The sequence below is a fragment of the Drosophila innubila genome, chromosome X (genome assembly GCF_004354385.1).
Source record: "Drosophila innubila isolate TH190305 chromosome X, UK_Dinn_1.0, whole genome shotgun sequence".
NCBI lineage: Eukaryota > Metazoa > Arthropoda > Insecta > Diptera > Drosophilidae > Drosophila > Drosophila innubila.
This window is the reverse complement of record NC_047626.1, coordinates 23,960,166-23,975,108: the sequence shown is the minus strand read 5'-3', so window position 1 is coordinate 23,975,108 and position 14,943 is coordinate 23,960,166. Positions and strand designations below refer to the sequence as shown.

The 14,943-nt window shown below is 39.9% G+C and overlaps 5 protein-coding genes across 6 annotated transcripts; 3 read left to right on the top strand and 2 right to left on the bottom strand.

The window, feature by feature from the left end:
• The first annotated feature begins 887 nt into the window (after positions 1 to 887).
• On the top strand, positions 888 to 2,117 carry LOC117793737 (diphthine methyltransferase). Its single transcript, XM_034634120.1, has one exon. The coding sequence runs from the start codon at positions 912 to 914 to the stop codon at positions 2,046 to 2,048; it is 1,137 nt and encodes a 378-aa protein (XP_034490011.1). The 5' UTR covers positions 888 to 911; the 3' UTR covers positions 2,049 to 2,117.
• Positions 2,118 to 3,467: 1,350 nt separating this feature from the next.
• LOC117793736 (PHD finger protein 7-like) lies at positions 3,468 to 4,991 on the top strand. The gene is made up of 2 exons (XM_034634119.1): positions 3,468 to 3,596; positions 3,655 to 4,991. The coding sequence occupies exons 1-2, from the start codon at positions 3,483 to 3,485 to the stop codon at positions 4,927 to 4,929; spliced, it is 1,389 nt and encodes a 462-aa protein (XP_034490010.1). The 5' UTR covers positions 3,468 to 3,482; the 3' UTR covers positions 4,930 to 4,991.
• A 1,347-nt stretch (positions 4,992 to 6,338) lies between these two features.
• On the top strand, positions 6,339 to 7,155 carry LOC117793740. Its single transcript, XM_034634122.1, has 2 exons — positions 6,339 to 6,639; positions 6,698 to 7,155. The coding sequence occupies exons 1-2, from the start codon at positions 6,411 to 6,413 to the stop codon at positions 6,970 to 6,972; spliced, it is 504 nt and encodes a 167-aa protein (XP_034490013.1). The 5' UTR covers positions 6,339 to 6,410; the 3' UTR covers positions 6,973 to 7,155.
• A 274-nt stretch (positions 7,156 to 7,429) lies between these two features.
• Positions 7,430 to 12,427, bottom strand: LOC117793733. Of its 2 annotated transcripts, none has more exons than XM_034634114.1 (5): positions 12,402 to 12,427; positions 11,728 to 11,916; positions 11,415 to 11,647; positions 8,831 to 10,600; positions 7,430 to 7,819 (listed from the first exon to the last, which is right to left on the bottom strand). In XM_034634114.1, exons 3-5 carry the CDS (start codon positions 11,571 to 11,573, stop codon positions 7,610 to 7,612), a joined length of 2,139 nt encoding a protein of 712 aa, XP_034490005.1. In that variant the 5' UTR covers positions 11,574 to 11,647; positions 11,728 to 11,916; positions 12,402 to 12,427; the 3' UTR covers positions 7,430 to 7,609. The 2 variants fall into 2 exon arrangements, with proteins under 2 accessions (XP_034490005.1, XP_034490006.1); XM_034634115.1 differs by lacking the exon at positions 12,402 to 12,427 and adding an exon at positions 12,249 to 12,319.
• A 113-nt stretch (positions 12,428 to 12,540) lies between these two features.
• LOC117793734 (probable fumarate hydratase, mitochondrial) lies at positions 12,541 to 14,908 on the bottom strand. The gene is made up of 4 exons (XM_034634116.1): positions 14,722 to 14,908; positions 14,513 to 14,665; positions 12,948 to 13,956; positions 12,541 to 12,888 (listed from the first exon to the last, which is right to left on the bottom strand). Exons 1-4 carry the CDS (start codon positions 14,830 to 14,832, stop codon positions 12,629 to 12,631), a joined length of 1,533 nt encoding a protein of 510 aa, XP_034490007.1. The 5' UTR covers positions 14,833 to 14,908; the 3' UTR covers positions 12,541 to 12,628.
• Positions 14,909 to 14,943: the final 35 nt, after the last annotated feature.

Here is a 14,943-nt window from a genome sequence, read left to right as displayed (position 1 = left end):
CATATGCGTATCGATAAATTTTTGCGACCGCGTGTTTTATAAATTTGATTTATTTCAGTGATGTAAATGCAAAAAAAAACATAAATTTTGGCAACAAATTTGAAAATTGCTACATAGCATTAACAAAAATTGATGCTTTGATATTTTTCCACAATACCTTTTAAAATTATTTAGGCAACTAATTTTTTTAACGGATTCCATTGAATTAAAAAAAAAAAGATGGAAAAAATAACTTATTTTTGGTAATTTTTGTGTTGTTATATTGAAATTAAATTATTTATAATTTTCTTTTTTGTTTTTATTGAAAAATAAGAGAATTTTAAAAATAAGTTTCATTTTGCGATGCCCCGAAAAAAAGAACCTTCCTTATTTTACGTCCATCGTAAATTTCATGTTTGTTTTTATTTTTGGATCGGACCACTATATCACATAGCTGTCATTGGAACGATCGGTCGAAAATCAAGTATTAGTATGAACAACTTTTATGGTTTTTTGAGATATTTTAAGCAAATTGATAAAAAAAATATGCACTTATGTTGGTCCGGACAGCATCAGAGTGCCTAGCCACAGGGTATTCTACTGTGATCCGAGGTAGGTGCTTCAAGTCTTTTGGTATAAAGATGATAATCTGGCCAAAACTAGTAGTGGTATTTGCAAATATCAAAAAAAAAAATATATTAATGAAGCTGTCACTTTTGCATACTTTTTATGTAATCCTTAGCAGAAAATACATTTCTAAAAAAGCCAGAATTTCCGCAATTCATAAATTTTTCCACATGGTGGCCAGATTTGACGGGAAAAAAGCGGTTTTGGCAGCACTGGCTTGAATATAAGTGGGAAAACATCGCATTTTCAAAAATCGATGTATCATTGATTCGATATTTTCTCACATCACTATTTAATTAATCGCCATGAAGTTGACAACATTGCATTCCGAAGACACGGAATACTCGGCCGATTCTGTGGAATGGTGTACATCGGATGAGACTTATGATGGTTACTTTGCCTGCGGTACATATCAGCTGGTTGAGTCTGAGTCAGAGTCGGAGGAAGCAGAGGCACCTAAAGCGAATCGTCCGCGAAAGGGACGTGTTTATTTGTATGCATTCGACAGGCACAACGGTGACCTGGAAAGACTGCAGAGTGTGGAGACGGCAGCGATATTGGACATGAAGTGGCTGCCAGCTTGGAGCTGTGACAGTGGTCCACTGTTGGCCACAGTTAATGCAGTGGGACAGGTGGAAATCTATGAATTGTTGCACTCGGAGCGACAGTTGCAGAAGCGCACCACTTTCGACCTGGGCACAAAGACAGACAGTGGTGTTCCAGCCCTGGCATTGGCGCTCGACTGCCAACGTTCTGCCGACGGCGACTGCGACGCAGCGCTGCTGCTCGTATCGGATTCGCTGGGCAACATACATCGGCTGCAGTACACAGTGCAGGGTGACCTACAGACTCTGAGTACCTGGCATGCCCACGGATTTGAGGCTTGGACGTGCGCCTTTGATCGATGGTCCACACAATGTGTTTACAGCGGCGGCGATGATTGTCTGCTGCATGCATATGATCTGCGCAGCGGTACGACCAAACAGGAGCGCATCTGGACGAATCGGGCACATGGCGCCGGTGTCACCTGTCTGCTGAGTCATCCGCAGCATGAGCACCAGCTGCTCACTGGCAGCTACGATGAGCAGTTGCGTCTCTTCGATACGCGCTCCATGAAACGCACTCTCGCCGAATTGAATTTGAACGGTGGCATTTGGCGCCTCAAGCCGCATCCGCAGCGCAGTGATCTAATCCTTGCCGCATGCATGTACACGAATTTTAGCATTGTGGATTTGAATAACTCCTCCGATTCGAATGTTGCGCTTACTCTGCTACAAACCTACGATGAGCACTCGAGCATTTGTTATGGTGCCGATTGGGCGCCAAATATCGAAAAGCTGGATGTGTCGGAGGAGGGAGCAATGTCATCCAAGCTGCACATGGCAACCTGTTCGTTTTATGATCACAAACTGTGTGTAAGCAGTGTCGAGGCTAACTTTTAATTGTTAATAGTGAACTATTTAAATATTTAATAAACCGGGATATTGTCGAAATAAGATGTATCGATAGAATGCTACAGTATTTCTTATTCACGTAAAGGTGCCCACACACGTCAAACATGTGCGCATAAGCAAGTAGAATGGAACAAAAGATTTATTGAAAACGTAGTGGTGCGTTCTCACTGCTTCATAATGTGATATCATAATTTTGACGCTTTGCGATGCTTTGCGATATCTGTCTGTCGATATCTGTATTCACATTGGCGTCCAAAAATTGTGCGTCACACTGTTGTGAGATGCAAAATTCGAGCCTCCAATGTAAACACTACTAGACATTGTGACAGAGCTTCGCAAAACCGTCGCAAAACGTCCCAATCGATCACAATGTTCGCAAAATTGATCATTGAAAAAGCTTATGAGAAAAAAACAAGTTCCACGAAATGAATAAAAACAAGCAATTGCAATTGCACATAAATTCTGCATCCGAAACCATCGTAAGCTTATTGAAGCCGTGGAGGATTCGGCATGCCTTAGCAATGTGTCCAGTCTAAGCTATAGAAATCGCAAATCAAAGTAGGCCAAGGATGCGTCTACAAAAGGACTCAGTTGACAAAACAACAGCTTGCGAAACACATACATATGTATCGTGTGGACTAATAAGTTCAACACAAAAGATGGACCATGATATCTTTGATTTCAATTAACATTTATTGCGGCTTTCACAAGTTTTTCAGGAATCCGAGCTTAGATTTCTACGAGATCGTGTCTTTTCTTCGGCTCATTATCATCCTCATCCCAATAACGGCACGTGCCACTAGAGCTGCTTAATATCGGGAATCCATTTCTTTCGGCAAAACAATAATAAAGAATAAAAGAAACACACAAAAAAGGAGCATATTTACCTATTTTAATATGCGTAAATAAAAAAAAACATACAAAAATGATTCCCATTTGTTTCTAAAAATTAAATTTATCGATATAAATGTGAAAAAAGCAAAATCAATGGTTTCCAAATGTGACGAAAAACCAACTTGCTTGATGTGCTTGTCACAATAGGATTGGGTTTATTCGAGCTACTTCAATTGAAACAGCTGTTCAAATAATTTGTATCAAAATTGCAAAAGCCTTGGTCACAAAAAATTTGCGACGGCATGTGACACTGGTGTTCACATTAGAGCGTAACATTTTTGTGACTCCAAATTGTGGTCGCAAAGGTTTTGACGTTCACATTGCTTTGTGACGTCGTGTACTGCTTTGTGAAGCTTTGTGAGCCAGTGAACGCACCATTACAAGTAGGCTTTTTATTAAGTGTCAACCGTGGATATGAGTTTGACAAGCAGTGTACCCAACAGTCTAGCGCTTCAGTTATCGATAAGTTGGCGGTACAAGCAGCTTTCATACAATTGTTGAACTATTTAAATATTTGACTTAAAAACAATGCGACAGTGTTTTATTTGTAATATGACGGATAAAAATAATGAAGACGAGGATTTATTGATATTCGGGGATTGGATGACCAAACAGAATGTTACCGTGCACTACTATTGCCTGGTAAGTATTGTTGACAATATGCAACTAAGAATAAGTTAGAAATTTTTGGCAATTGTAGTTGCTTTCAACAAATTTGCCACAACGCGGCGGCGACTCCAGTGGCATTCTCGGCTTTCTGCTGCGCGACATACGCCAGGAGGCAACAGCAGCACAGCAGCGCATTTGTAAATACTGCGATAAAAATGGCGCCAGTGTTTTTTGTTGCAAATGTCGAGTTGTATTTCATGTTGGCTGCGCTTTGGTCAACCAATGTATCAGTCACTTCACTGATGAATTCTTTAGCTACTGTGAGAAATGTGCACCGCACGATGACTATCAGCGTCAGCTGTTGGACAATCCGCCGGCGAATAAGATATGCGACATTTGTTTATGTGATATTAACTTTTTTACGCTCACACAAGTGACATATGGAGACTGTTGCAGGCAGGGATTTGCTCATAGGATTTGCATGCGACGCTATGCCATTGCCTCCGGCTACTATTTGAGGTGTCCGTGGTGCCGGGACAAAAAGTTCCATGACACCATCAAGCTGCAGTCGGTATTTGTGCCAGATCGTGATGCAACCTGGGAGCTACAAGCGAATGCGTACAGTGAACTCCACAATCGTCGTTTGCGCTGCGATCAGGATGTCTGTCTGTGTCCCAGTGGACGGGATTTTAATCGTAAGACCTGGATCATAAAGCTGTGCAAATTGTGTGCCGCCACGGGATCGCATTTAAAGTGTCTGGTGGGCACAATGAGATTGCCCAAAACTAAGCTCGAATTCAAGTGCGAATTCTGCACGGAGGTGGAGCTTAAGTTGCAGCAACAACAGGAGAATAGTCCGAAAAGGAGCAACAAGTCCAGCTGGAAAAGAGATGATGAACACATTGATACCTCATTTTATATAAACAAAAAATCATCGGATACCTCAATACAACAGGATGATGATGATTCTCCGGCACAATCGGATGAGGATAGTGCATCCACAGTCAATGTAACTGTGGTACCCTCATCTGGGTCAACCGGACCCGTTAACGTTGAGGATTCCGTGATTGAGCTGCCGGATACGCAACCTTTGGATATCCTGGAAACATTAACGCCACCGCTGTTGCTTTGTAAATCCCTTACCTTCGAGGGACACTTCTATTTGGTGGTCTACGAGTTTAAGGATCAGGAGCCGGAACCCCTCATCGGACAATGCACGCTACGCTTCGCCCTAGACGATGAACGCATTCAGGACAAATCCGAGGAGGCTCTCCTACAGCTGAAGGCTACCGTAGATGATGTTTATTGTCGCGATTCAAATCGCGGCATTTACGACGAAGTCGATCAATACGCTGGCAATTTGTAACCAATTTGACAATAAATTATTATTTTAAAACTTGGATTCAAATAAAAAAATAAGTGTTCAAATGCTTTTTTTTAACCATCATCGCCAAGATTCGATTTCGATGGAAATAGACCCCCCCCACCCCTTTGACATTTCGAAAATCGAAAATGTTTAATTTCAAGTTTTTACTTTTAATCAACTCCTTATATCGTAATAAGTATGAAACAACACTTTAAACTTGATTCTAGGACCTTTTATTCTTTTTTTGTAAAAAATCATTTTATTTTGAACAACAAATTTAATTTGTTAAGTTGCTAGATACAAGGTCTGACCAACTTCAAACTGATAATACAAATTTTAAGTCTTTAGTTTTTACTTTTAATCAACTTCTTGTATCGCAATTAGTATAAAAGAACCTCTAAACTTGATTCTGGGAACTTTATTTTTTTGTAAAAATTCATAGAAAATTGAACAAATATTTTGACTTGTAAAGTTGCCAGATCCAAAGTCAAACCAATTTCAAACTGTCATAACTTCATCAAAATTGGATGGATGACCTCTAAATTCATTCTGCAATTAAGTTTTATTAAATTCGTCAAAATAGAAAACGTTGAAAATTATTTTTATGATCAAAATCAACAAATAATGTTTTATTTTATAGTTTATACACTTTAAACATTCTAAAATTAAGATGTCTGCGCCTTGTTTCGATAGTCAAAGAGCTTGGGTATCAAATCGCCGCACTTGCTCGAGATTTTGAAGTCCGCCAAGTGATCGGAGTTTTTACTTGTATTGATTACTTGTACTTTCATCTGTGTGAACCAAAATGTTCACGGACCTCGAGCACCCTGTGGTGCTTCTTTCCACTGCTTTTTCTTTCGATTATCACTTTTCATTTTTATTTTATTTTTTATTATTTTTGTTTTTCCGTCTTAATTTTTTCTGTTGCTTATCGAACCTTTCGATTGCCACAAAAAAATACTACATTTTGATGAAATAATAACCCAATACGGTCACACTTTCGAAACATTCGTCGCATCTTGACAAATGTGACTCTTATTCTATCCACAGGATTCATATGAGAAAATTCTCACACCTTCGAAATGATGCGATATCATCAATGATGCGACCAGTATAAAATTGATATTAAAGTATTTTTCTATTCCAACTTTATTATCGACTATCGCACTGTAGGATGTTGATTTTTTTAAAAATATCAATATCAATATTAATGACATTTCGATGTGTTTCCACAAACTTTTTTCATATTTTACTAGACGTTGTGCGCTTGGATGCAGTGTTATGCATTTCGCCAAAGTCCTTTTTTGCTCCCCTTCACGAAAAAAAAAATTGGCGGCAACGGCAAAAGCAACAGCTAAAAATCTATCGATATATCATTGATATTTTGACATCCCTATCGCACTGGGTTATCGTCATCGCTTGAAGCGCCTTTACAAAAGTTAACATTACAATTGTTTTTATTTTTGCTGGTTTGTGTCGAAATGTCGTGGGAAAAGCTTAAGAGGGAGATAACTAATGTGGATAACAAAGTGCAAGCATTGAATGCAAAGTCCAGAAACTCTGTACAGGAAGTTGGCGCAGCCATCGAGGAGTTCGAACACTTTCAAGCGGCAAAGGCGTCTGACAGACGGCGTCTCTTTGAATCAAACGAGCAGTTGCTGCAAATTGAAGTCGAGCAGGAAACGATAAAAAAGAATGCTCAAGCATTGGGTGTGTATGCCACAAATTAACGCATTGTAAATAGTTTTAATTGTGTTTTGTTTGTTAGACAACAATGACCTATTAGTACTGGCACAAATGTTGGCGCTCAATTTCAATAAACTGGGCTACAACCTGAACGTGAGTCGTGATGCGGACAACATGAACATGGCGCTCTACAGGTTTGATCACGGACCCGATCGCTATATTACTGCCCGTGTGGAAAATGGTCAGCTGTCGCTTGTCCAAATGTGTCCACAACATCCAGGATTCTTAAGGATCAAAGAATATCTAAGTGAATCACAGGATTTAATCGGTTTACTAACTAGCTTTGCAACCAAATAGTTATTTTTTAAGAACTATATATACATATAACTATTGTTGATTGTAATTAATACGTGTAGCTGCTTAAACTGTTCTATAATTACTAATTTCAACTAAAAGTGCTTGGATGAGTTAACAATGCCATCAATTTTAAAATTAATCCAAAAAAATGATGATCATTAAGATTTAACATTAAGACTTTTTAAATGTTTTTTTTTTTAACTGACAAAAAGTTACTTGAACGTAACATGTATAGAAATTAATGTTTAGATTGTGTGCAAATTAATGCTCTACTTAAAAATGTAAACATATTTGTATTTTATTTTAAGACCCATTAATCTCATTATTATTATTTATTTAAACTTGTTCTGAGAACCGTCAACAAAAATAAGATGGATAAATAAAATATGATTAATAAGCTTTTTTTATGATAAATTATATACAATCCATCCCAATCATTGTATAAACAATTAAAGTCACTTTCTCAATAATAAATTATTATTATTTCGTTATTATTCGCAAAATATAAAAGGCAATGCTCGTATATATGCTATATATACTATATATTTTAGGTATCACACGCTTTATCATTTTCTATTTGCATTTTCGCTTCATCGATTAACAAGTCCTCAGCACCCATCTCGTCCGATTCGTTATCCTACGGGGTAACCACATTCTGTATCCAGTTAAGAGCACCACGAATCCGACGTAGACGCGCACGTACGAGGAAGCTGCAAATGAGTAAATATTCCACATAGGCACGACGACCGCTCTGTTTATAGCTGCTGTTTGTGTTGTTGGTGTTGCCATTTTGAGGTCGACCCTCACACATGATCTTCGTGGTCAGCGAGAGAAGCCACTGCAGTATCTAAAATAAGAGAACAAGAGTTGGGATGTAGGTCAAGTTATAATCAAACCAATGACCAAATGTCAAATTTTAATAGTATTTCTCAGGGAATAACCATTAACCGATATTAACCGTTTCAGGTTGAGTACCATAACCTGAAACCGGAACCCTAACTGAAATAAATGATTTTTTAAGAACCGAAAACCGAAACGTGTGCACCGGTAAACTTTGCCAAAAATTATCAGGGGGTGCCACAGAAAGTGAAACCAACCGAAAATCTCCTAAATCTCCATACATTTTTGGAAGATTTTCGGTTAGTTTCGGCAGGGGAGGTTTTAGGCAGGGAGCCAAATCGAAATATATATCGGTTCCGGTTTCGGTTCCGATACGTCCCTAAACAACTATTTCTGTAAAAAGTTATATTTCAGTTTTTCACCCACGGTTCCGGTACAAGAATCAAATATACAAAAAATTATGTTATAAAACAAAAATATATCAACAGAATTTGTACATATGTACGTAATATTTGTACGTATTTTATAGGGACAAACCTAAATAAAATTTTAAGTTATTTTTAAATGAAAACAAAATGATATAATTCCAGGAGACAAAAAATAATTTTTGAAAACGAGTACCGGTACGCTTCCGGTTTTTAAAAAATAATTTATTTCCGTTACGGTTCCGGTTCAGGTACTAAAACTGAAACGTTTAAATTCGGTAAACAGTTCCTGGTTTTCTGTATATACCATATATCATTTTGATTTTGATCAAAAATAACTTAAAATTTAAGTTAGGTTTGTCTTGATAAAATACGTACATATAGTACATACATGTATACGTATATGTTATATATTTGTTGTACCGGTACGTATCGGTACCGGAACCGAAAGAAAATAGAACCTTTTACCGAAATAGTTATTTCGGTACGTATTGTTTCGGTTTCCTTCCCTGGTATTACTACTTTAAATACTTTTAAGCACTAGGAGTCGAAATAAATAAATGAATTAAAGGAAGTCTACTAGTTGGACTCACCTCTGGACTGTTGGGCATGCCGCCAGACTTGAGCCATTTGGATGGCGCCCAAAGGAAGAGCTGCAGCACATTGGCCGCAATGTCTGGGCTAACGCGCTTCGACGGATTGGGATTTAGTATATTGTAGATGAGCTGCTGCAGCAGCGGTGGGCAAGCATCGCCCAGTGGCGGCAGCTGCTCGTGTCTGTAGTCGCTATTCCTCAGCGAATACGTGAGTTCGCCATTGACGCGGGCCAAACCGCCGCTGGCCGAATAGAAGGGATTGGGCAGGCCAAAGATCTCATAGGCCAAGGCACCGCATGCCCACAGATCGGCCTTGCTGTAATTGAGTACGGCAAATGGTCCCGGCTGTGAGTTGAAGATCTCTGGCGCCATCAAAGCTGCATTGCCGCCTTTATCGATATCATTGGCGGCATAGGGCAAACGGAGTCCATGCACTTTGTCTGCCAGACAGCAGCCAAAATCGGAGAGGACCAACAATGGGGATTCATCGTTCGGCTGCAGTTCAATGAGCACATTGTCCGACTTGAGATCCCGATGGGCGACACCATGACGACTGAGATGTGTGACCGCCTCGAGCATTTGGGCGAGCAGCAGGATCTTGGAACGTGTGCTCAGCTCACTGGTGTCGAGCAGGCCACGCAGACTGTGATCATAGCGTTTCATCAACAGATACAATGACATGTTGCGTCCATAACCCTGAGGATTGATGCGCTGCGGCTGCGCAATGGGATACAACAGATGGCCATCGGTAAAGTTCTTGACCTCATCACAAAAGAAGCCAAACATGCAGACGACATTCGGATGCGGTGGCAGCGCCAGCGTCTGGTGTTGCAGCAAACGCTCCCACTCATCCGCGCTGGCGTTCATGCGACGCTGGCGTGCCGGCACCGTCTCCTTGTACATGGCACGCAATATGGACAGAGCATTGCTCTGAATATCATAGTTGAACATCATTTTGAGTGCCAATGGATAGCGCTCAATGGAGCCGGTGTCTAAGTTCAGTTGTTGATCATAATTGTAGCTAGATGACGGTTGATTCTGACGAGTGTGCTGCTCCCGCTGCTCCTGCTGCTGCTCTTGATTTGTTGCTTCTGTTGTGGCAAGACCCTCCACAAAGGCAGCTGCTGCCGTGGGTTGACTATAATTGTAAATGTTGTCAACGGATCCACCAAAATTATGCACAAATCGCGACATATTCTGTAGCGGTGACATCATCTCGTGGTTCCAGTTGGATGAGCTGCTGTTGTTCAACGGATTGTTGACAGTGGCTCCATTTCTTGGACTGCTTGTGGCGGACATCTCTGTGTGATTCGCCTCCTTTTCGGGATTCTGCTTGAAATTGGCGGCATAGACAACAGCAGCACATCCCTTGGCAATGGGCGGACCCACGTCCAGTTGATCGACATTGAAATTGCTGTTTAATGTTTCCGATATCTCGTCGTGATTCCAGGCCGCCTGCAAGCGACTGGCCGCCTCACGAATCTCCCAGCACACGCCCTCCAGTTCATCCTCCTTGCTCAGCACACCTGATCCGGTGGCCAAACTGACGCCGACGAGGGCAAAAAAAGGCGCTGAATCGCCGTAGAATAGTTTGCGTGTTGCACGCTTGCGCAGCTCCTCAGAGTAACCGGTGGTCACCCGACTCAATATGTTATCAATAAACAATTTTCGCGCATGCTGGCCAAAGCGGAAGAGTCCACCATTGGCCGGGGCGGAGGGGCAGCACCTTGGCAACACATTTGCAGTTGGCTGAGGTGCAGCTGTGCTCTAAAATGGAATTGATTTAACGGTTGTTAATTTGCTCAAATTGCATATTTATCGTAGCTAGAGCTGGAAAATAATCGTTGTACAATCGATGCAAACAATTATTTTTATTTTAAATATCGAAATCAAGGACCGTAATCTTTGTTATAAAAATTACTTGGTAATGATATTTAAATTTTTTATGTTTTTCATCAAGAATAATCAATAGTTTTGAGTAATTTAATAAAACTTACACCATAATCATTATTTTTGATCAAAATAAAATAAATCAATAATAATGATCAGTTTTGATTTTTATGTTTTTTGATAAAAAAAATAATGATCATTTTTGATTTTTATTTTTTTTTGATCAATAATAATGATTATTTTTGATTTTTTTTTTTTTCATTAAAAATAATGATTTTGGTGTACGTTTTTTTAAATTACTCAAAACTAATGATTATCATTGAAAAAAAAAAAACGTAAAAAATCAGAAATTTAAAAATCATGGCGGAAATGGAGAGATTGTAAAATTATAAAGACTTTGTTGTTAATCATTATTTTCTAGGACAATTATAAGTTGGTGTTTATTTTATTAAAAAAAAATAAAATAATCATTATTTACGGTCCCTGTTCGAAATTAGTTTTTTAGTTCCTTACATCGTTCTAGTCGATGGTTTTTTAAGAAAACCATCGAAATAATCGATGGCCTTGTGCTAGTGGTATAAATCTTAACAGATCATCGAATAAAGAAAAATCGATGTATGTGTTAATTTGCACATCACTTTCGTAAGCATCATTGTTTTTCCAGCTCTAGTTAATGCATGAGACAACTTACCCGTAGAACATTGACGGATGAAAGGGGAAAGCCTCGCTTGCTTCGTGTCTTTAAATGGCTTTGTTCCAAAATGTTGGAGTGTATTTCACGATTCCAATAGCTTCGTAGAACGTAGCGACCATGTTTGACAAGTCGCACTGTTAACAGTCTCACAGACATTTTCTTTTACCAGCTGCAACTTGACCTTAGTTGCTGTTGTTGTAAGCGATACCAACAACCAGGCAGCAAAACGCCTCTACATGTACATAGATTTAAGCATTATAATGTGTGCCAAAATTAATATATGTTTGTATATTTGTGTGTATGCGCTCACCCTTTTTTTGTATTTGGCCTATGCTTTTGTTTCTATTTCGTTGTCCTCGTCCTTGTCTCTGTCGCACTGTTTACGACTGCGGCGCCACCTTTTGTCATGCGTTGCAGCTGTGATCGCCGGCTATCGATACTCGATAACTGTTCCAACTGTAGCTTATTTTGGTAATTGCGTCGTAGATCTTGTCCGTCACTGCAGTAATTATTGTAAATATATACGAATGCACATAACTATATTGTCAAATTGTGATTCTAGCTAGATTCCAAATTGTAATGAATGTTCTTTTCGATACTATATTTTTTTTTAACGTGTAAGGGAAATTCGATTTTGTTCTATGAATGTGTACTGTTAATTTTATCCAAAACTCGCCTTGTTGATTGATTTTCCGGCTGCTACTAGTCGTTTCTATGTGTGTACAATGTACATACATATGTGTTAGTTTCTATTTATGTGTTCGTCTCTGTTACCAATTTGTTAAACATCGATAATTTGTGGTAGAAAATTAGATAATCACGATTACCCACATGCCAGCTGCGTCGTAAAAAAACATAAAACTGTGCTCACGAAACAATAATTTCAAGTAACAAAACAGCCAGAAATTCAATTTCAATTATATCTTTTTAGCAGCCGAGTTTGATTTTGTATCAATTTAACAATAAAAACAATGAAAAACTCACAAACACAAACAGCTGTCAGTCTGCTGCACAATGCTGCATTGCACTCTTATCGATATGACTTATCGTTTGCCATCGTATATGTGTGCCCTATCGATATTCCAGTGTTGCGAAACGATTGCAAAATAAGACGCCTATCGTATATCGTTTGTTGACATTGGTTGAAAGCGCTTTAATTGAATTGTACATACAGGAAATATTCAATTGTTATTTAGATATAGCACTTTTATTCACTTGGGACCCAACATTTTCGTTGGGTCAACCCATTCCTTGAACTGCTCCTCTGTAATACCTTCCTTTAAGGCTTCCTCCTTGAGTGTGGTGCCATTGTGATGCGCCGTCTTGGCAATCTTGGCCGCCTTGTCGTAGCCAATGTGGGGATTAAGGGCTGTCACCAGCATTAGTGACTCGTTCATGATCTTGGCAATCCGCTCCGAGTTCGGTTGAATGCCCTCCACACAATTCCTGCTAAAGTTAACGCTGCCATCAGCTGCAAATCGAATATTAATGAGGTGATCAAGATTGATGAAGTGGATGATGGTTACTCACAGAGCAAACGAATTGAGCGCAGCACATTCGACACGATCAGAGGCTTGAACACGTTCAGCTCGAAGTGACCATTGGATCCGCCTATACTGACTGCCACCTGGTTGCCCATCACCTGGGCACACAACATGGTCATGGACTCGCACTGTGTGGGATTCACCTTGCCCGGCATAATGGAGCTGCCTGGCTCATTTTCTGGCAACATAAGCTCACCGAAACCACAACGTGGTCCCGAGCCCAGGAAGCGTATATCATTTGCAATCTTCATCAGACTTACGGCAATGGTGTTCAAAACGCCATGGACCTCAACCATCGCATCCCGAGCAGCCAGCGCCTCGAACTTGTTGGGCGCCGTCACAAAGGGCAGGGATGTGAGCTCGGCAATGCGGGCCGCAACCTGTTCGGCAAATCCCTTGGGTGCATTAAGGCCAGTGCCGACGGCTGTGCCGCCCAAGGCCAACTCATAGACGCGGGGCAGGCAGGCGTCAATGCGATCCAAGGCGTAACTCAATTGCTGGGCGTATCCGCTGAACTCCTGGCCAAGTGTCAGCGGCACTGCGTCCATGGCATGGGTGCGTCCAATCTTGATGATGTCCTTGAACTCCACAGACTTGCACTCGATGGCGTCACGAAGATGCGTAATGGCGGGAATGAGACGCTCGTTGAGCTCCATGCCCACACAGATGTGGATGGCCGTGGGGAAGGTATCGTTGGAACTTTGTGACTTGTTCACATGATCGTTAGGATGCACGGGCTTCTTGGAGCCCAGTTTGCCACCCAATGCCTTGATGGCCGCATTGCTTATCACCTCATTGGCATTCATGTTCGTCTGCGTTCCCGATCCCGTTTGCCAGATGACCAAGGGAAAGTGTCCCTTCTGATAGTGTTTGCCAGAGATGACATCATCGCAGGCGGCGGACACCGCATCCGCTAACTTGGCATCCATGCCAAAGTTCTTATTCACTTCCGCACAGGCTTTCTTCAATATACCCATTGCTTGGATGATGGGCATCTAAAGGAATCAACCATTGAAGAGGGTATTGAGGGATCAAGTTAGATTGGTTCTCATATGAATCGCGAATTTTCTTTGCAAGAACTATAAAAACAAAGACCAGTAGAGAGACCCTGTACTTATACTATGTCCCGACTTTAGAGTTTATTTGATCAGATAATCAGATTGTAATGAATTTTTTTAGTAAATTATGCAAAAAGTCTTGTATATGACATTAAAATTTATCTTGTAATTCGTAATTTGCTAAAATCTTTTAAATTTTCTTTTGAATATCTTAAAAACTTTTTGGTTTCAAATAATTTTTACGATAAACGGTAAATTTCCTGATGAAATATTTCCCAATTTTGTGTTTGTATTAAAAATGTTTTATTAATTTTTTTAATAAAACTTTTCGATGTTTTTGATTTCTGCCTAGCCTAATTTTTTTAGATTTTTAATTTCTAAATGCAAACTTTCTAGCTTGTGTTCCTGCTGCTTTTTTTCCCCAATACTGCTATTAATATTATTTGTCAGATATAGTATTGTATATGGAGTTGAGTTATAGATAGATAGTTACCGGCATGCGCTCGGCAATGTCGCCGATGGGAAAATTGAGCTTGGAGCGCATCGTCTGTGCGCCATATAATTTATCAGACGGCACCTTGAGCTCTCCAAAAGTATCCTGCTCAAGGCGAAACTTGCCATTTCCATTCCCATTCCCCTTGTCGCTCTGTAAGCAAATGATGAATTGCTGTTTCTGGCACGGATTAGAGTTGGCCAACTTACTGCATTTCCCTTTTTACAATCCTGCAAAGTGAATGTGGTGCCGACTTGGCGACGACACTGCGCCATTAGCTTTTTGGGCGGACTACAAATCAGAAACGGACTTCGCAGCATTTTGCCAAAAGATTAAAGATGGTTTACAATGAAAAACCGAAAGGACACCAAAGGGAATTTCGTAAAATTAATTTCCAAATAATTTTCTATGTTTATACTGTATTTATTTTT